At 42.6% G+C, this 21856-nt stretch overlaps 1 protein-coding gene across 1 annotated transcript in view; it reads right to left on the bottom strand.

The window, feature by feature from the left end:
• Positions 1 to 264: 264 nt before the first annotated feature.
• MXD4 (MAX dimerization protein 4) overlaps positions 265 to 21856 on the bottom strand; it is a gene marked incomplete at its 5' end in the record, with an annotated part of 28458 nt that continues 6866 nt past the window's right edge. The window contains 3 exons of the mRNA XM_010132839.1: positions 265 to 1710; positions 2698 to 2857; positions 5833 to 5947. Of these exons, the coding sequence (XP_010131141.1) occupies positions 1562 to 1710; positions 2698 to 2857; positions 5833 to 5947 (424 nt within the window). The remainder of the gene's footprint in view (positions 1711 to 2697; positions 2858 to 5832; positions 5948 to 21856) is intronic.

Below are 21856 nucleotides of genomic sequence, written 5' to 3'. Positions count from 1 at the left end.
AAGATGGACAACTGACCATTCGAACAGAGGGTCTTGAAACAAAGCTTAGTTGTCCTTTAAACAATGAAAAGGAGAGGCATACATAAATGGTCACCAAGGCACAATATGACAAAGGTGAAGAGTCCCTGAGACTCTGGTCTGGGTCTGTACCATTCCCCTCCCTATACAAGTAAATGAGAACATTTAGGAAAATATAATACAAAATCTCTTACAGGAAATATAGACTACACTTGCTAAAATCACTTCGCTAAAAGTGTTTATAGCTTTTTTCTTTTTTTTCTTTTTTTTTCTTTTTTTTTCTTCTTTTTTTTTTTTAAAAGACCTTCTTTAAACAGATAATGCAAAGACTGGTCCATTTATTTCTTACCCGGCAAGCCAAGCTCTAATGACTTCACTAAGCAGAAGTTGTATTAAAATACATCTTCATAGTATTGCTACAATTTGGGTAAATATGTTCTGAACAGCTTGATGAGTACTAAATAAACTTTGCTGTTTTACAGCATACATTTTAATTTTTTTGCACTTTTTTAAGAACAGAAAATGCAATTATAGTGTGCAAAAGAAAAAAATTATCTTCTAGCTGAATACTGTAATTTTAAGCCATGCCTTCCATAAAAAAAATGTATTGACATGTGTAAATAAGAGAAAAGAAAAAAAAATACAAGCAAACAGACATTTTATTTCCTTGCAAGGAAAAATCAACTGTCATGAACCAGATCACTTGAGTTCTGTATTCTGCAGACAAAGAAATGAAAACAACAACCCAAAAAACCACTGAAATGCTTCAACTGTCATACACTCCACGATAACGGGTTAAAATTGCAGTGCTGCTTTCTACTCCTCCCGTTAAGATGGATAGAATGATTTGCTGCTGGTTGGATACTGAATACAAGAAAGCAAAAGAAAGTTGAGATCATCCCACATGAAGTCATTATTAGAGCTGGCTTTTCCCCAGTTTTGAAGTACAGTAGTGACTTGTAAATATGACCTTCTCTAAAGATCATCTGAGAATTTGAAGATTTATCTGCCTGCTTCACCCAAACAACAACTGCTGAAAGAATTTACTCTACAGAGCCTGCTACACGGCATTCAAAATGTTTTGGGGTTTTTTTTTTCCATGAAAAAAATACCACAAGAAGTAGTTTTAGGGTTTTGTATCTCTGAATCACTAACACATCGCAGATTCAATTTATTCTTCCATGTCTGAAAATGGTTTCTGCAAAATCAAAATAACTGTCAAACTCCCTTACGCCATGCTTCCAACAGTCTGAATTTAATACTTCTCAAATGGAATGACATCATTTATTTTCTTTAATTTGCAGTATGGCTACATCAAGCTAGCTTTAAGTCACAACTGTACCTAACCACAGTTCTCTGCAGTAAACCCATGATTTACAATATCTAATATTGTGGTTACAGTGCAGGGAACCGTGGGTAAGAAACCTCCATGTCAGAGTACTGTGGTTGGGGTTTCCCGGAAGAGTGGCAGTTGACACCTCTGGAATATTCATATATAAGTGCTTCAGTCAGATGGTCCTGAGTTGAGCGGGTAACTCAGGCACTATGAGAGCCTGGCATTCAGTCTGCGGGAATGTGTGTAACCTCCGTCACTCGAACCGCTTTGCAAACTGTAGTGGTCTTCAGCATCGCTGGCACTTCCAACACTGTCCATTTCACCTGGAGTAAACTCCATTCCTTCAATGTCTACTTCTAAAGAAAACATAAGAAGGCACATTTTCAGAAAGGCAGCCGTTGTAGCAAGTAATCATGGGCCAGTGTCAATCAACATACAGGTGAAACCTGAATCAGACTTCATTTTCTGTCATTAAAAAAAAAGAGAACTGGAACAGTAATTCCTGAGGAAAGGATCATCTTGTCCACCTGAGAATTAAAATCCCTTCTGTCCTCATCCACATAAATATGTCACTGTGTGACATCAATACCAAATGCTGTCCCAGAACTGTTCCAACCTGCGCATAGACATTGGTTTAAAAAAAACAACAACAAAACCCTCAAAGGCCGTAATACTGCAGAGCACCGCTCATGGTATTCCAACCTATACAGGTGTCGGCTAGGAGCGACCGTGGTGTAGCCATCTGTCCACCGGTAACTGCACCGAGCCCGGCAACTCATCTCCCATGGGCCCTGACAAAGTCAGCCTGGGCAAGCGTTCAGGCACAGAAAAACTTCAAACAAGAAAATATGGAATGGTGACAGGCAGCTTGAAGAGCTCTCTGTTTTAAATGAGAACCAAACGTAGAGAACACTTTGTGATCGTTACTTTAAAATTTCACAACAAATGATGTGGAATTAATTTATTCACACCAATGAATTAAGACCAGTAAGATCTTTTTTTCCAAGAAAATATTATGCCAGTCTTACCAATAATTACACTAAAAATTCAGAAAATTAAATGGTAATTGTTTTTTAAAAATGGCAAAACCACGTGCAGTATAAATAGCTTTAAAAATACAGGCAATATTAATAGCTTCAAAACTGATCAGAAAAAAGAATGCTTTTCAAATAATGTAAAAAAGATGCAGTAGTTTTTTTAGTCTGCTAATCGCATAATGGAACAATTTTGTCTGGGTTTTGTTGAAAGCTTGATTTTAGTCCTACATAATGTTTTCTTGCTTCCCTACTTCCCCTTTCCTTCCTGCTCCTGCAAGTCCCGTTGGGAAGCCCTCGCTCAATTACCTTGTTCAGAGTCAGTGGATATTGTTGATCCCATACTGTCAGTGCGGATACGCTCCATGCCCTGCACGGATAGCTGCTCCAATCGGCGTTTGAGGTAGCGGTGTTCCCGCTGTAATTGTTCTTTAATATTTAGAGCTTTTCGGTCCTGTTCTTCCAATTTCTTAAAAGGGGAGAAAGACAGTAAGCTGACAGTTATTACTCATGTTATAACGTAAGTAACTTCAGATCTTATCACAAACAGTAATTTTAAAGCAATTAAGGTATCTTAATTAATTAAAATTAAAATAATTTTTTTTCCCATAGAGGTCAGTACAATTTAAGCAGGTGAGGCCACAGCTGAACATGTTTCACAATAACATACATGGATACAAGGGGGGAAAAAAATAAATCCCTCAGAGAACCTCTTGCCACTAGCAGATGTTCCTCAGCTAAGACAAAAATGTTGTTGGCTTGATCATGAAGGACATTTAACTTGGGTGTTTTAGGCAAAACCAGCATCATCTTCGACAACTAGAGCCCAGCTCAGGTTTCAGCCAGAACACGAACGCCTCTTCAGGTGAGGTAAGAGGCTTATCACCATAAAAGAATCATTGCCAGCCTCCTGAATGCTCGCACTCCTACCGCAGGCCATGGAAATTTTTAGCATTTAAAAAGCTTCATTAACAGTGAGCGGTATTAATTATATACAGTAGGAGGAATTTACTAACAAATCTCTTTTTTCTTGCTTTTTTTTTTCCCTTGAATTTCTGCAAACACGATAATTCTGGGATAAACTTCTTCAAAATCAGTGCTATTAATCCAAAACTTCTCAGCAAACAGCCTGTGAAAGAATCCTTCCGCACACCTGCCTATAACCTCCCCTCTGCTGGAATAAAATAAGGTGTTAGTCTTGGAAATAGAAAGACTACTTCACACCTGGTAAAATGTGCTGCACCGTTGGTCCAAATGCAGTAATAGAAATAGTATCCTTTAAGATTTCAACTGAACCCTCTTCCAAATCACTGTATTAAAAAACCTGACTGTATAATTAGGGAAGAAAGTGTAATGAGTATGATGGGAGGACACACAAGCAGGAAGGACACACAAATCAAAACACCTTACATTATTAAAAAAAAAAATCTAACTGATGAAGTAAATTACAGGTTGAAGCAGTAAAAGTGCTTATAAGACGACCAGGTTTCTCTGTGAGCTGTGTTTACACAACCACTGAGATTTAGGAGACGTGCGGGGATGCATACAGCTGCTGACAATTCCCCCCTACCGTCTGAATGAACCGTCTGAGGAGAGCGGGATGGGACCATGCATGGCAAACCACAAGCAAAACAATTTCAGAGATTTTGCTGTTCCAGTGCCAGCCTGAACACTGAAGTATTTATCTTTGAAAATAGATTGATACTATTGAACTGGGCTGAATGAAATCTAACTTCCACAGCCTCATCTTAAGACCCCTCCCAGGCAACACACTACGTAGATAATGCATCGTACATGGATACACAATGTTAAAATAAGAAAAGGGGTTGGTACATTCATGTACACAACAAACCAAATGTGCCCAATTGATCAGATTTCCTTTTCCTGTATTTCCTGGCTGCAATCTCAAACTCTTAACAACTATTTTAGGAATGAACTCGGTGATTCATATCCAGGCGACTCAAACCCATCCAATTCTTTCAGGGCAAGTTGAAATATAAGGGGGGTGTGGTGTGTGGGGTGTGTGAAAGGTTCAAAACTCATGACTGTATTAGAAATGGCAGACAGGCATTGGCAGGCTCCGGCAGTGCAGCCGGGAGGTAGCTGACCTGACAAGGGGGAGCAATTAAGCGCCAACTCAGTTAGGGTAGGTGCAGTTAAAAACTTGAAAAGAAAGTTAAACTTCAGTTTCAGTTCTCAGAAAACGAGTACTGTGCATGACGGACTTGGAAAGAATCCGTTCCTAGCTTTTCTTACCAGCAGCTGAAATGGGAACTACATGGCTAATCTCTCACACTTGCCACTTGTAAAAACAGTTTTTCAATTTGTATGCATATGCCCAGGATAGGGGGGCAGCCCAAGACAAAAACCACATGCGGTGCCTTTCACGCATGTTAGCCTGAATTATAAACAAGAGGCCAAAATCTGCAGTAGTAAAAACAGGGGTTACCCAGCTGGAGTAAATGTATTTCTAAGAGCTGAGAAAGTAGCCCAGTAAACTTGTTCACAAGAATGGTTTTGCTTAAATTAATCTTTAATTCTTCACATGAATTACGCTCATTTCTGTAACTGTAGTGAATCTTAATGCTGTGCAAGAACAGGCTGTTCTCCAAAATATTCCAGGCTTACTGGCAATGTTCAACCTCTCCTGACACTTTTCGTGACCTTTTTCCCTAAAACACTGAAAAAATGCCAGATAGAGTCCTGGGCACAGCAGCAAAAACCTTATTCTTACCTTTTACATTTGAATACCCGTTTGTCTTATTTCTGCATATAAACCCATTCCCCTGAAAACGGTGACAGTGAAAATGGGAGTGAAGGTGTTTTTGGAAAGAGGAGGAATAATTCCCCTTGAATCACCTGTGCAAATGCATCACCTGCACTGCTGCTGGACCACAGCCGAGATTTTGGGTTGGTTTTCATTTTAAACTTGATACATCCATGAAACATGCACAGGGAGTGGCAGCTAACAGGAGATTGTTAAATGCTCCGGGATCTGGTCATCAAGAGGTGGGATGGGGATACAGCTTACTAGTAGCTATAATCCCTTTGACTCCATTAGTTTTTTCAATCATTAATGGCTCTGGCTTTTTACATGAAAATCAATGTAGTACAATGCTACTTTGCTTAGTCCTTAAAAAAAAAATTAATCAAAGAAGAGCTTTTATACATATATGTAGTTTAAAAAAATCACAATGTAAAACATTAGTAACTAAGTGGAAATCACAAAATCACCAGTTTATGTATCTGAGGCTGCAGGGTAAATTGCAAAACACAAAATGTTGATAATGAGACTGAAATCCTTGCAACTAATAAAGGTAAATACATCCAGAAGATCAGACATGTAAGTATGGATTTTGCATGAAAATTAGTTTCCTCTCTATGGAAACACACTCTGGAAGTTTCTGCTTTAAAAGAAATCAAAATACGGATGAATGTTTTTACCTTGATATGCATCTTAGCTCTTTTCAACAGACTTAGAGTGGTGTGTCTGGTGCTGTCCGGCCCAAGGGGCACAAGCTGTTTTAGCTGTTCCAAATATAGCCGGAGTTTAGCCCGCCTGAAATTATCAAAAACGAAGAGTGTTGTAGTAAAGTTGCACCCGAACCACACATCCTATATGCAAACACCATCTGTTTGCAGGATCTCTGTGCAGAACTCGATTCAACAGTGGCTTCCTTTCCCCTCCCTTTGGCAAAATTTCAGACCAAAAGGTCACTTGAAATGCAGTAACGCTGCTTGGCACATCCAGCCAGTCATTTCATACCTGTATTTCAAAGCAGTTTGCACAGGCTGGTTAGCCCCATCTTAACGAAGGGGGAGTACGCTCAGAGATGTGAGAAACCCACACAAGGCTGCACACTGGGTGAGGAAGAAGAACTGGGACTTCACTCCAACTCAGTGGTTTTTACAGGCATATGGAGCTCTGGGAGGGAGCAAGGAAGCTGCAGACCCCAGCTCCCCTCTCCCCCTAATGCGGTAAGACAGAGTCTTGCTACAGAATGCAAGGGCATCCACGCAGCTCTGCACAGCTCAGAGCTGCTTCCAGCCATGGGTTATCAATATATTGTAACAGGGAGGTCCTGATGCCCCTTCTTCTCCCATCTACTGGTCCACAGTCCCCCTGAGAAGGAAACAATCCTCTCACTGCCCAGCCAGCACAACCTTAAACACGCAAGAGAAAATACTTCCAGCCATGTTGGGTCCTGCTTTCTCTGCTACCCCTCTGCAATATCACTACTGCCGCTCCTGTACTAAATGACATTAAATCCATCAGTAAAAGGAAGATAAACAAAGTGGTATTTCCACAGACACTTGGTTTCTAAACTTTATCTGTCTTTGAGAAAGAAGCTGGCTATCCAACAGTCCAGGAAACAGCCGCTTCAACTATCCAAATCAAGTGGCAAACCAAAGAACAGTGCGTGGGTGTGTTTCTGCAGTTAAATCCGAAAGAAAATCTCTCCTGTTTTAACATGTAATTCTTGAGCAGGAATCCTACAGTTCTGCAGCGAGATAGAAATGGATCCACATGTGCTCATATGAGCAACATCTCTAATATTTTCGTTTCTGCCAGCCTGTTACAGATTGAACAAAGCCATGACCCGGAGCATGCCAACATCCCCCCCACAGCAGTCATAACAAGTGAAGCGGATCGCAAGTGTGAGATGAATAATCACCTTTTTCAAATCTGCGCGATGCTGCATGAAGGAAACAAACTTTGCAGGAAACTTAATGCTTGTGCTCAAGAAGGAACTTTCTTTTGAACAATCAGTTCAGAACCAGAATTCAGCATCAGTGTTTGAAATGCAGCTGAAGAGGATTTAATATGCACAAATTGCATATTAAATTGTCACAAATGACAAATTACACATGAGTAATTGGAATGATTAGTGTAATGTGAAAACAACCTGAGAATAAATGGGGAAAAAACCCACAGCAAAATAAAATCTAATTGAAGTACAGTACAGTAAGCACTACACACACATTGAGTTCTGTCTGCCTATAAATCAGCTACGAACTAGGTAGGAAATCAAAGAGCATTTCTACAAAATCATTAATTCTTTCTTCAAGCCACTTGGGGAAAAAGGTATTTGAGAAAATGTGATTGACAAGAGAAGACTGATGACAGATTTTTTTTGTTTAGGCCTGGGGTTGTTTTCAAATACAAGCCTCTAAGCTTAACCATCTAAACGGTTTTATTTAAAAAACAGCAACAAACACTGGGGTGAGGGTTCACAAAAATAGCCCCATCAGATTGCAGAGCACCCTGTGGTTGCTAACTTAAACTGGGACATCGATCTTTAAAATCATGAAATTCCAGAATTAGGGACTACTGATATTTACACAGAAACCCCTCATCAGTTGAATTTTTATTTCTGTGCCTGTATCGTCTAACAACTACCTGGCTGATGTTGCATTTTAAATTAAAAAACCTTGCTTCAGGGACTAAATTCAAGTAATCTTTATGGTTTTTAAACGGTCTCTAAACACACACGCCATCAACTTGCAGGCAACTGTATTTAGACAGCTGACAAGAAAGTGGGGACTGAAGATAAAGGAGGATGGGGCAAAGAGGAGGACAAGAACATTATCCAAGTAGTAAATACAGAGTTAAATACATTGAAATTGAATGGTCAATATACTTGGAGTAATTAAAAGTCTGATAAGGAATATACAGAACTGTTCATCTACTTACTATTAATCCTGGAAAACATTGATGAAACCAGACTACATACTCCACTTACCCGCCTCTGTTACTGTTTGGAGAAAGTCCGCTTACCACAGGGGGAACGAAAGGATTCTGAACTTCCTTACCATCAACTGGGGAGTTAACAGAAACATTTCCAAGACCCAGAGGGCATGGCCGTGTGACTTTTTAATTTTTTAATTCTTTTACTTTACCCGCCAACGAGGTAAAGCAGGACTTCATAGAAGTGCCATGAACAACATGGGACTGAAGCTAAAATGTGTATTTTAACTGACCAATGAGAAGAACTAAAAAGAGCTAAATATATTCAAAAAATTGCTTTAATGCCTTCTCAGCACTAACAATGGTTAGCACTAAATGCAATAAACACGCTTGCTAAAAATCCTGCTCTAACTTCGCCCTTTTTTTTAAAGGGACTTTCCTTTTCATTTAATTACTCAGCACCTATGAATGCGTTAATGATTTTAAAGCATAAGCTTTACATAGGTCTTTACCTGAATGCAGGTATGTTTATGTGGCTAATTCATATATTACAACCCAACAGCATAATCCAAGGCATAGGCTGTGAACGCCGCACAAAGAAAACCAGGCCACCACAATTGCTGTGGTACTGGAGTAAACATCCCCACGTTTTTCATTTTGCACATCTTAGAAAAAACTCTAAGAATGTAAGAAAGCATTTCAGGCATGTTATGTTAACAGATCACAGCAGCAGGAACAAGGGACTCAAACTTCACAGCAGATAAGTTGTCGCCTACAGAGTGCCAGCACTGATTTCTCCCTTTTTCTGCAGAGACCTGACAGCTTTCGGTTTTCCTCAGCTGACTGTGACTGCCGGAGGAGGGAAGGGCACTCACAGAGGTAAGCACAGCCAGAGCTGCTTTGGGTTTTTGCAGCTCACACCTTAAATTCCACCTAGAAAATAAGCCAAAAAAAAAAAAACCAAACCAACAAGGGCAGTCTGGTCTCAGAGCAACGGGGTAACAATCTCTGTGTGTGAAATGTGGTGAAAATGGGGTAATTATGCTCTGCTCCAGCTTTGAAATCCGGCTGTTAAACCTTCACCCACACAAAGCATGGTCTGAAGCCATGACACCATGAAGCAGACACTTTTCTCACCTCATGCAGATGCACAAAATATCCCCCCTACCACCGGTGCTGAATTCATAAGGGAAGGGAAGGATCGAAAAATCCTGCATCCAAAATCTAAATCCTCAAGCCTGCCGCCCTCCGTTTTGGGTACAGCCCAATGCATGGAGAGACGTGCGTGGGTGACCTATCTCTGATTTACCACATTTTCCTTTGTGCCAGATAATAAAGGCTTTCAGATGTTCAAGACTTCAGCATTTCTCCATAAGCGAGCTCACAAAATGGTCCTATAAATCTGTGTTAGAGCTCTTCTAATGCCTAAGAGAAACTAATTACCAAGCCCAGAGGCTTGGTCAGTGTTCTACAGCAGTGGCCATGTCCAGGAGCATTCACATACAGCAGAAGGCAAGTTGTCAACAACCACACAATGGCCACCAGCTGGAAATGCCTCGAACTGGTACGGAATCCATGTGAGCCATGACAGGCAATACTGGCAGGTATTTCAGAACCAACAGCAAAATAAACCCTGGAGCCCCCTAACTTAGAGGGACAATGCAGCGGAACAGCGTTGATAAGAATATCCCACAGTATGAGGACACCCACCAGAAGACTATTTGAAGACCACTCACTGACTCTAGTCCTCAGAGACTCCAGTTTGCTCAGCTATGAAAAGGCAGGAGCAATGCTGGCCAGAGGAGCTACGGTTCACCACTTCTCCAAAAAACTGCCACAAAAAAGTAAATTAAAATATCTGACCATAACCAATTTCAAAATTGTGTTAATTGAATCTATTAAAATAAATAATGGTCAGTATGCGTCCCCATATGTGTGAAATTCCAGATGCAAATCCAGTTTAGCACACCAAGAAATGGAATTCTAAGATGCAGAGGAAAAAAAAAAAGAAAAGAAACAAAAAAGTCCAGTGTGAAAAAAAAATTGTTCACACTGGATAATCTTCATTCCAAGGAAACTGCAACGATTCCAAGAAATTCCTACCGCTACTTGATGGCTGGTGGCAACGGGAACAAAATACTTCTCAGTACGGACAAACACCTAGAGGCAATGGCTGTGAATTGGGAGGTTCAGGATGGACGTTAGGAAACAAATTTTTCACTAGGGCAGTGGTGCACAACCAGAACAGGTTGCCCAGAACAGCTGTAGAAGGGCAGTCCTTGGAGGTTTTTCAAGATTTACCCAGACAAAGCTATAGACATTCAGAAGACACTCCAATCAACATTTCTATGAACGTATAGATCAAAGATTGCTGGTAAAGCTACAGCATTCAACTCACAAGACTGTCACAGTAAAACAACTGTGCGACTTAAACCCGCATCAGTCTGACTGATAGAGTGCCGCTAGGTTTGTGGAGTGACCTGATCCACCTGTAGACTTTCCGCAGGGTCTCTCCAGGACTATTTTAGGTCCAGCACAGCAGAGAGAAATGGCGTGCAGCCAGTCAGAGAGCAGACAGTTGTTCACACAGTAGTCACACAGATTTTGACAGCAGCAAAGGCGTCTTTATCCTGAACTACCAAGTATAAATCTAGAGACTTTATTTGGAGCCCACTGATCTGCACAAATCCAGCTGGAAAGGCAAAGTGCACATCCAAACCAAGCTGCTAAGTCCTCAGCATGGCATGCTTCAGCCAGGCCTTAGTGACATTAAATGGGCACAGACGCTCCAGATACAGGGTGACAGTGTTGTGTTCATGTGAAATGTGTGCTCATCAATCCTGCCACCCTGGTTGGGCAACCCATGCAGATGAACCTACCGACTGCCTTCCGTGTGTTTATGGCAGGTGGCAAGGGTTTGGCATGTCCTTGAAACTGCTCCCAAAGACATAAACAACAGTTCCTGCTGTTGACACTGTGCTGCTGACTGCCAGAGATCACTTGTAGAAAGTGTCAAAAAGGCCATGGTCACCCATTTCTCAGCATAAAACTCACTAGAGAGAAGTCAAACTCATGACTAGTGTTCATCTTGCACATCCTCAAGGTCTCAGTCCACAGCCTTCCCAAAACAGAATGACTCTCCCACATGGACCCATTCCCTATTAACCCAAAGCTGGATGTAGAAGGAGAGGAGCAACTCTACCAGCAAAGTCTGTCATTCCATGGGAAGTCCCAGAACAGCTCTGTCTGGTCCACACCCACTTCCTCCTACTAGCAGATTGCCCAGTCAAAACTCAGAGCTGTCCTGGCCATACTGGGAGGCATGTTATTGCAGCATCTTCAGCTGATGGGCCACAAGGATCCAGAAGGCTAGGAAACGGACAAAAAGCCACTGAATGTCCACTGCGTGCTCTGAATTTCCCTTCCCTTCAGAGTGGCTCCAGCAGAAGTTGGCTGGGTTAGACAGAGAGTCGTTGCTTCAACACCCACAGCCCAACGTACCTCTCAGACCATAGCGCATCACTGAAACACGTATGGGCATGAAAAAATGCCTGCCACACAAGAAGGTCCTAACTGTGCTTTCTGCAAGACGCTTTAATGCTAAAGATGCTTGCATGTGTCTAAACATGTGTCTGTATTTCAGATGTCCCACATTTAGCCTCCTAAACTAGCTCTGTGTACAGGAGGTTGACATACTCTCGAATCAACTGCTAAATATACTTGTGTGGTGATGTTCCGAAAAGAAAAGGACACTATCGATCAAACACTCAAGTAACATTGAAAATGCAACCATTACAAGCTGCACTAGTGAGAACAACACGTATTTGAAATAGATGCAAAGAATTAAAAATTCATCTTTTCTGCACATTAATCATTTTGGACCAAAACCCAGAGAGCTTCAGACCCTGTCACAAGGTAAATTCAGTACAAATTTAATACAAACAACCCCTTCACTTCAAAGAATATAAACGTGTTTGATTGAACTGAATCTAGAAGAAGACATATTATTACAAACTGGACTGATTTACCGAAGCATTTCAGATTCCTTTTCTCATGTTTCACTTTTTCTTCCCCCCACATTCAAATCTATCTTGGTCCTAGTGCTCTGCAATGAAGTTAATACACAAAGGTTTAAATATAGAGCAGTTTCTAAATTTTTCATTGTTGCATAATGACTATGTAATATGGCTTAATAATGTACATAGGATAAAGTCAGAGAAGAGTGTCTGCACCAAAAAATCACTTCTGGAGTCAAATGTTCTCCAGGTACATTGTGAACTAAAGGATAAAGTCAGAGAAGAATCTCTGCACCAAAAAATCACTTCTGGAGTCAAATGTTCTCCAGGTACATTGTGAACTAAAGGATAAAGTCAGAGAAGAATCTCTGCACCAAAAAATCACTTCTGGAGTCAAATGTTCTCCAGGTACATTGTGAACTAAAGGATAAAGTCAGAGAAGAATCTCTGCACCAAAAAATCACTTCTGGAGTCAAATGTCCTCCAGGTATGTTGTGAATCAAAGCAGTTTGGGCTGAGCCCACAACTCTGGGCCAGAGACACCCGCAGTTAACTAATGGTTATGTTTTCTGCATAAAGAAAGGTGATTTTATCTCCCTACCAAGCATGAAATTCAGCACAGCATACACAAGTGAGCTAACTGCAACTGTAAGACGCTAATGTTTTTACAGGAAGACTCTTCACAGTTTGATTTATGAAATGCAAATACCTGCGTAGAGGGAGCACTCACATTTTAAGATAAAGAAAATCAGCAAACACAGAAGCTCAGGATCCTCTATGATGTGCACTGGTCAGGATGAACACAGCATCATTATTCATAGACTTATCATTATTTCTAAGTTTTTAAGAAACGCAGACCAGCCGTGAAAACTTCCCCATGATGACTTCAGGATTCACCTGCCACCAAGGTAAAATCAGACAGGAAATCCAAGACTGTCTGCCTCCTGACTCCAGCAGCAGCCCTTTCTTACTAGAGCTTGACACAGCAAGTCAAGATCTCCTAAGGGCTTCAGCTCTTTTTATTCTGTGTACAGTCACACTCTTGAGCCATGACAGAATTTTGCCGCAAATGGCTTTAACGGTACTGCAAGTTAAATGTCTTCATATTATTTTGTACATTCCTGGGTATCATGGCCACACATAGAATGTGGATAAACATGTAATTATACGCCCCACGCTGCTTTGTAGAAGTTGGTCCTCAAGCACACCTGTCTCACTCCTCCTTAAGCTCACACTTTATTCTTAAAGTGTCAGGGATGATATATCTACAGCTCTACAATACTTCTTATAAGCTACCAAAGATGATTCTATACTAATTAAAACACATTTGTTTACAAATGCATTTAAACAGATTATATATAAACTTCCATCTTAAGAAACCATAGAAATTCAATCATATAAAAATGGTTCTGAAGAAACCTATTTATTAATGGTCCAGACAGAATGTAGCATATTTTCAGCAAGACATTAAATACAATGGAAGATAACGACCCTCCAGCGAAGCAGAAAATCCTGTCTCTTCCATATTTATTTCAGTCAGAAACACTTTCAATACTTTCTACTCTACAAAGGATACCTCAAATACATTTTTTTTTCAAAAGAGGCTCTACCTCATACTTGAGCTACACAATCTATTTCAACCTTGCCACAAATCTGCTTTAGTGAGAAGAAAACCTCTTAGTATTAAAGCACTGTACCACAGCAAGGCACCCAGTGTGCTGATTGCTACGAGATGTGTGAAATGCTTGCTCACAGCTGAGTGCCTCAGAGTCAAACCCAGAAAATTCAGTACTGTCCGTACAGCAAATCTCTGGGCTTTTCACTACCCAAGAAAAGACGGGCCAAACACCAGCGTTCCGCAGTGGACAACACTTCTTTTCCATTTTAGAACAAAATCCTGAAGTTTGCACTGCAGATGAAGATGCATCCAAGGTTGGTTCCACACATTTTTGGTTTTTTTTTCCCCCGCGTCTGACATCTCACAGAGGCCTCTCTAACTAAATTCAGCAGCACAGCCCAGGAAGGCACCGCGGCAACTAACAGGCAGAAGAAGCTGCGAGTGCCTAACTGCAGGGGTTGTTAGCGAATTAAATGCAACACTCCTACGATCAGCGCAACCGCCTGCTTTCTTTGCTTTAGTAGTAACGAGGAATTTCATCCTCTATAGGCATTTGCAGTGTGATGAATGTTTTTGTTCATCTGCTTTGCTAAAGTGAAACCAGTCAGACAGCTCTGGCAGCCAGGTAGCTGGTGGGCTTGGAGTACCTCTGAGGTGTCCCAACACAACACATCCACTGCTTACAAAGGCAATGGCTGCAAGTGCATCTTAGCATCGCTGGCTTTCAAAGAGTCAGTGCTGCTAGCAACCCACTCATCTGCAAGTGTTCCTGCGAGTACCACTCAGAAATATCTGGTGCTGTTCCTAACGCTAAGGAAGACAGAGGAGAACCTCTGCTGCCTACTATACAGCTTCCCATTTCAGTGTTCTGTGTGTTCTATCACCCTGAAAGTTCTCTACTTCTCTATGTGTAAATACACACTGCAGCATTCCCAGTGTATCTTATTTACTTCCACTTAGTGCCACTTCAGCCCACTTGCTGAGCCAACACTCCGCACTTTGACTTTTTACCCTCCAGCAGTTGCGGCTTGTTCACGTTTTAGAACATGTGCACGAAATCAGAACTTATTCCTACATTTCCAGTGAACATTAGTTAAGGGGAGTATCTGCGGTGCCACAAACGTATGCATTTTTGGCCAGCTAAGCCTCTTGGCAGCCGTGTGCCGAAAGCCAGCTGGGATGCAAGTCGGGGACAGGTGAATACTGGTTGGTCTGTGAGAGGGAAGCTGCTGATTTCCAAGAGAGGGATGCTTGGCAGACCCTGCTGCTCATGTTGCCCTCCTGCCTTCTCCCTTCTTGCCCTATCCTTCCAGTAGCTCCCTGCTTTGTGCAATGAGAGCTGCCTGTCCTAAATTACAAGCACCCGGCTACGTCAACGTCTTCATCTCTCAAATGCCTACCCCCTGTTTGGTACAATGAGACCTGCCTGTCCTAAATTACAAGCACCCGGCTACGTCAACGTCTTCATCTCTCAAATGCCTACAAGCCAAATGTGATGCTCCTTGCGCTCTGATTCCCTCCCACTGGAGGATGACACGTGGTGGCCCATGTACTGGCATAAGCCAGGGGCAGCAGCTAAGATCGGTGAAGAACAGCAACTCCTGAGGCTCACTCTGGGCTGGAATGACCCTGTAAAGCAGCCTGGACAATGCCAGTGCGGAAGACCTGACCAGTGCCTCAGCTGCTGGTGGCTGGCCAGACTGCCCACGTGCTGTCCCTTCAAGAGCGTATCTGACAACAGAAGCAGACAGACAGACTGATGAGGGTCCAAGAATCACATTTGACTTCAGCCAGCAGAAGAAATACAAGCCCTGTGGTACAGTTAGTGCCTGCTGCCATATTGCTCCTTGACCTTCTCCCACTTAAGTTCTCCTGCCAGAGAGAGTGAGCACAAGCTGTCAGGGAAGCGTGTGAGGTGTGACACAGGTGTCCGCCTCGTCACCCCACCACATGTTCATCCACATGCCTAAACTGCCTGCAGACCAACCCAGCAAGACAACAAAACTAAAATACAGTGGTTGGTTTCCAACCAGACCTTCTCATTCACGGGCTTGTGGCAGGCACTCAAAGGAGCACTTGTGCAGGACGTACAGGCAGGACCATGTCAGCAACAACTGCAGGGCAGGTGGAACATCAGCAGCTCTGACTGGTTATCTGTTTGGATGGCTAGGGAACCATATCCTCAGGCTCTGCAGTAGTAAGAGCTGCAGGGCCAACATCTGACCACCCTCATCTCCTCTCCATCTTCTTTTCCAGGTTCCTCCCTGCAGCCAGGCTTGTCCTCACAGCTTTCCCCAGGCTTCAGCCACCTCCACTGTCTTAAGCTGCTCTCATTTGAAGAGCAGCCATGAAAGGTTTAACATGCCTTCATTGTCTCAGGTCTTGGCGATAAGTAACAGCAATACGCAGAAATCTGAGATGTACTTCACAGGAAACGTCAGTAGGAATTTACAAGCTATACGGGGAGTCCCAAAAGCATCAGAAGCAAACTTAATGGCAGCTGGATTCCATTTGTCTTTCCTGGATGGTAATCCTCGCAAATTTACATGTATAAGATTCTCTATCCTTTGCCCAGAGGCAATAAAATCTCTGACCTTGCAAGAATCTGAGGCAACAGAAATCAAACATTATGGAAACAGCTGAAATTGCCTGCAGAAAGTTTTTGCCCTTTTATGGATTTCTTTTCCTCTGATTAAAAAAAAAAGGATGTTCCAACCTATTTTTTAGTATTTCAGCCTTCAGGTTGTGCTCATCTATAAAGAACAATATTCTGTATTTTAAACCTCCAAAGTTGATGTCAGACAAATATGAACAATTCTCACACCTATATAATAGGAATTTCTGTTTCAGGTGTCTTCTGTTTTTAGCCTTGTAACCTACTGCTTGTCTTCTAGTGTTTACCTCTCAAACACTCTTAAGCAACAGCAAGAGAGGTATCACCTAGTACCGTGAGCTCAGCATCACACAGCATCTACCTACTGCAGGCAGATGAACAACAGTGCCTTGTGGGGAAATACTCGAGTGATGGAAATACCATCGTACACACTCGAAAACAGAGTCCACAAAGAAATAATGAGCCATGCTTTTAATAAACTTACTTAATACTTCATTCATCCAACCTTCCACCCATTTGTTTCACACATTAAAAGGCACACATTGCAATGCAGTAGTCCTCCTAAATTAGACCTCTCAAATCCATCTGTCTTACTGGCACTCAAGTTTCTTAGATTACACTGTAGGGAGACTTCAGATTTTATGTTGTCTCTTACCTTGGAATAGTGTCAGACCCAATTAGATAAGGGAAATGCCATTGCAAGATCATGCCATTCCAGTTCCAAGCAGTTTTAATTCCCCCATCAAGTTACATGGATGTCCACACGTGCTTACACACACTCCCCACTGAAACCCCAGGAGTGGATTAGGACTCCGCACCAGTCACCCGAGCGCAGCAACGCACCACACCTCACCGGCAGTGGAACTCCGCAAAGCAGATTTGCACAGCAAATCCAAACCCTCGACATCAGTCTGCAGTTCTGCAGTAGGTGTGCTTTCATTTGCCACCTTTTACATTACTCTGTCAGTAATCTGCTGAGGTCTGCAGAGCATAGGTCAAAGAGGATTGCATTTATTTAAACAAGGAAAAGCTGCATTACAACAGGTTTGCACTGGGTTTACACACAGAGGGGAACAGGGTGATAATTGTAATTGTCCACAAATTAAGCATTCACTGAAAGGTGGTTGAAGAGAGTCAGCCTTCCCCACAAGTTGCTCTGGGGAGCGTATACGTCCCTCTCACGTGGCACTTAAGGCACAAGGTGCAGCACGGCTCTGTAGACACAAGCTACAGGTTTATCAACTGACAGCACCCCAGAGCAAGTCACTGCTTACAAATCAGCTCATGGCTTGAAACCGGCTTTAATTATCAGACTGTTTCCCCACATCAAAATGCTAAGCAAGAACATCGTGTCTCAGGACAGCTGCCAACAGGAAGGATCTTAAAAAAAAGGGGGGGAGGGGGGAAGACTACAATGCTTAGAGGAGCCTAGAGAAGTTGAGCTGTAGCACAGCACTAAGTGAAGAGAGCATGGTACAAGGTCTAGTGAGCTTTTTCTACCTAATTTAACCCTCCCTATAGACCCAGTTATTTTATGCATATGTCAAAGGAGGGGAGAAATGCATTCAAGATTTTTTTTTTTACACTACCGAATGATGCCAAATTAAAGGAGAGGCAAGTCAAGTTGAATTATTTCAGCTAAATTAAAAACATGCAATGCTGTCACATATGGAGCACAAGGCCCTGGAATGGCAGACAGCCGGAATAAAGCAGCCTTTTCCTGCATGAAGTTAAATGAAGAACGCGAGGCATTAATTGCTGCAATACTGGATACCTGTGACTGTGGTTTTATTGTCTATTGTACCTCTACATCCAAATGCCAGATAAATACCAGGCATCCAATTTAACCAACCTGACAAACGCTGCAAGGACTCCACATTCCCACACGCACAAGGCACCAAAAGAAACAACAGCAATTCACACCGCAGCTCTGAAACCTACCCAGAGTTAAGGCAACTGCATCTCCAGTTCAGCACCTAAACAATCACTTGTTCGTTTTCAGAGGTAGGAAGTTTTAAGCTCTGAATGGGAAATCAGTCGTCAGCAAGGGATGTTCAGTGCTATGTCTTGCTTCCGTTTCTGCCTTGGTCATACTCCTCAGCACCTGTACCTACCAAAGCTTGTGGCCACCTCAGAGGGAGTAGCTAATGGTGGCAGCTTCAGCATGCACGAATTAAGTTAACTGGCTTTTGGGGTGAAGGAGGTGGTGGGTGTTGCTGTCTTTTACTGCTGTAGATACTTGAGTCAAGAGAGTTGAGCTGTGCTGGGATGACAGCAAAGTGCTTCCTCGAGCTGACCAAAGGCTGTTTCAGACCGCAAGTGAGAACACCAAAGGAAAAGAAGAAGAGAAATCACCCTGAAGTAATTAAGAATACACATCCCTAAATGTCTTGCTGTATGTCTCCAACTTCATCACCGAAACCTTGTAATTAGAGGTGGATAGACAAGACAAGAGTGAGGTGTACATATAAACAAATTTAGGGGAAGGATTAAATGCACTGACTGTAATTAAAGATGCTCTCTTCCAAGGCTACAAATGGGTACTCTTACTTTCATATGAACTAAAAGCTGAGCAACATTTATGTGATCTTTCCCCCCAAACAGTGATGAAATCCAGCATCAGGGGACAGTGGAGAGTTGCAGGTATCTGACAGTCCTGCTTCAAAGTTTAGATTTAGCTTGCCACAGCACAGATAGTGCCTTGTTTATAATTTAATTTCCATCCTATTTCCCTTCCCATTGAACAGTACAAAACTGGTTGTCTCTGTGCCAGACAGGGTGCAGTCAAGCAGAATCTGAAAATGATCCATTCTGGGATGATAAATTATGGAACAGCTTTTCAAAACTCTCTCCCTTCTTCTTTCTTCCTCCTTCCCCACAAAACTCAGCTCAGATTTCCTAAGTGCAGTGTCCTGAGGTTATCTGGCAATGGAAGGAAGATCTAGAAGTTTGGACCCACTTGCCATGTGAGTATGTAAAGTCAGGCAGTGGGAACCAAGACACATGACAGTCTATTTCAAATACCTGTTAGCAGGTAGACCAAATAACTGCTTCTAGCCAAACACACACAACAAGCTCCCAAATTTCCCTAGCAGAAATTATTTGCTCCACCCATGATGTTCGTTTCGGCAGTCAACACAACAGCACTTCCCAATCAGCATTAAGTCAGCTTTCTTGGGGGAATTACAGGGTTTGCTACCTTTACGTTTCGTAAATAGCAGCTAATGTGGTCTGTGAGACACAGAGCATCTGAGCAGCCAATCTTTGCAAACGCTGATGGTACTCCGAACTCCAGTGGGAGCTGCTGAGTTCCGGCAGCGATTACAGGCCAGGCAGGCCTCGTGTTTAGCACCCTGTACCTTCACTTAGTTACCTAAACTGAAACATCAATGGAAGAAAAGCAGATAAATTTGTCAGGCTTTAATCCCAAGGTGGCGGCTGGGAGAAGAGGACTCGCAAGTGGTTCTCCAACCTTTTTGAGATGTTTTACCACATTCAGATCTAGTCCTTGTTCCCCAAGTCTTCTACTTTCTTGCTATAAAAGAAGAATCAAATATTGGCTCTCTTAATGTAGGGCATGTAGCCTGTAACTAGTTAGAAGCATTTCAAGTTAGAAGCATTGCAACAGATGACCTCACGTATGTGCATCCAAGCCCACACCTCTTCTGTGTCGCCTGTGCCAATCTCCACACACCACACAATTAGTTACACTAACTGGTATAGGAAAAAATGTGCATAACATAAACTGGAATTACACTGTGATATTAGACACTTGACAACCTTTGATGAGTTCCGTCACTCTGCTCTGTTCTAGCAGGATGTGTACCTTGCTCAGTACCCACGTTTCAGTTTTCATCTCACAACAGAGCACTCCTAGGAAGTCCCAAAACAACTCTCTCCTTCCAAAAATACAGACAAGTCAGGGGGGAAAGAAATATCTTATCCATTCTTGTGAATTGCACAGTTCTTGAGGACAAGAAAGGTCAGTTTTTCTGGATCACATGCATGGTGGGGTTTTTTGTTTTGTTTTGGGGTTTTTTTTTTTGTTGTGGTGGTGGTGGTTTGGTTTGTTTTTTTTCCCAAAAAGGCCCATGTTAAACTGCTGTGAAGGCACAGCATTGTGCCTTTTCATGTTTGTGATCTGCTGGCTAAATGTTCATGCCCAGTACAGTTTCTGGAACCTTAACTGCATCCTCTGTAGCTGCCTGCTTGTGATGTGGGGTTCAGCTCACAGGCATGCATGCACAGCTCCTACTGCAATTCCCTGAGTGGGGCAGAGAATCAGGCCCACAGGCTGCCACATGCTAAACCTCCATGCGTACTGAGGGAAGAAAACTAGATTAAAAATTACTTGACCTGTGAAGGAATTCTGTGTAGTAAATCTACGCACAAGCGTCCGCTGACAGAGACCGCAAGGGGTAAGCAGCATGAGCTGTAACAGGAAGGTACACATTGTTCCCTCCAAAAAGAGACATTCTGAATTTGGGACCAGGGCACGGTATATCCAATACTCAAGCGGGGCAAGCAGCCCATGGAAAGGAATGCTGAAAACAGAGCTAGAGTTGCCAAAGCAGCATCAGAGCAGGGAGAGGAGGAGACAGGACAAGGAACCCATAGAACACAGCCACCTCCTCCAGCCTAGATTGATCCCTTAGTGTCTACTCCAGGGAGGGTCACTGGATCATTGGAATTTTGTGCTCATGACATACTTGAGAGAAAATAAGCCAGCATTCTGCAGATTTGGTGTGAATCCTGAGTGCATAGCAAACCTTGCCTTAAACGGTCGGAGCCGCACTGCTGGCTTTCAGGTGCATCTGCCACCTCCTCAAACCATGGTAGGTACCACTTCCATACGCCCAGTTTTTGTCTGTGGGCTTCCACAGACTTGCCTGGCTGGCATTCAGCCAAGGACTCCTATTGCATTAAGTAAGACTCGTTTCAGAGGCCAGGTTCTTAAAGCCCATCAGCTGCCTACATACCTTTAAAAATAATCATCAAGTTCCAGCTCACTTGCCCAGATGTAGCTAGGCAAACTTAAAAGGAAAACATTTTTTTTTTAATACCTAATTCAACAATCTTTTTCTGCTCCAGTCAATTGAACAGTCACCACCAAGTATCTCTTCCCCTCTTTGCAGGGAATCAGCACCTAGCTGCTGCCTGTAAAGTCCTGAAAGCACCTGCAAGTCTGGCCCATCTGCCTCCATTCTGTACAAGACCAGCCCCCTCTTTCTATCACAGCAGACAAGAATTGGTCAGGTCAGTTAGCAGATGCTGAGGACATAAACCACCTTTCACATAGTCCATTAGAGGCCAACACACAATGGACTTATGTTTGGAGAGAGGGATGAACAAATTCAAGTGGAAAAAACACACGCACTTGGTTTCTCGCCCATCTGCTTTCTGCTGGCTGTTTGGCTGGCCAGGAAGCACACGGCTTTCTGGAGCCCAGACCCAAGACTGCACTTAGGCCCTGCAGTTCAAAAACGGCTTCCGCAGGAAAAAGGACATCCCAACGAAGTCAGGACTTGATT

Source organism: Buceros rhinoceros, unplaced genomic scaffold (assembly GCF_000710305.1).
Source record: "Buceros rhinoceros silvestris isolate BGI_N320 unplaced genomic scaffold, ASM71030v1 scaffold10293, whole genome shotgun sequence".
NCBI classification, from domain to species: domain Eukaryota; kingdom Metazoa; phylum Chordata; class Aves; order Bucerotiformes; family Bucerotidae; genus Buceros; species Buceros rhinoceros.
The sequence above is the reverse complement of the archived record's forward strand: the minus strand, read 5'-3'. Positions and strand labels throughout refer to the sequence as shown.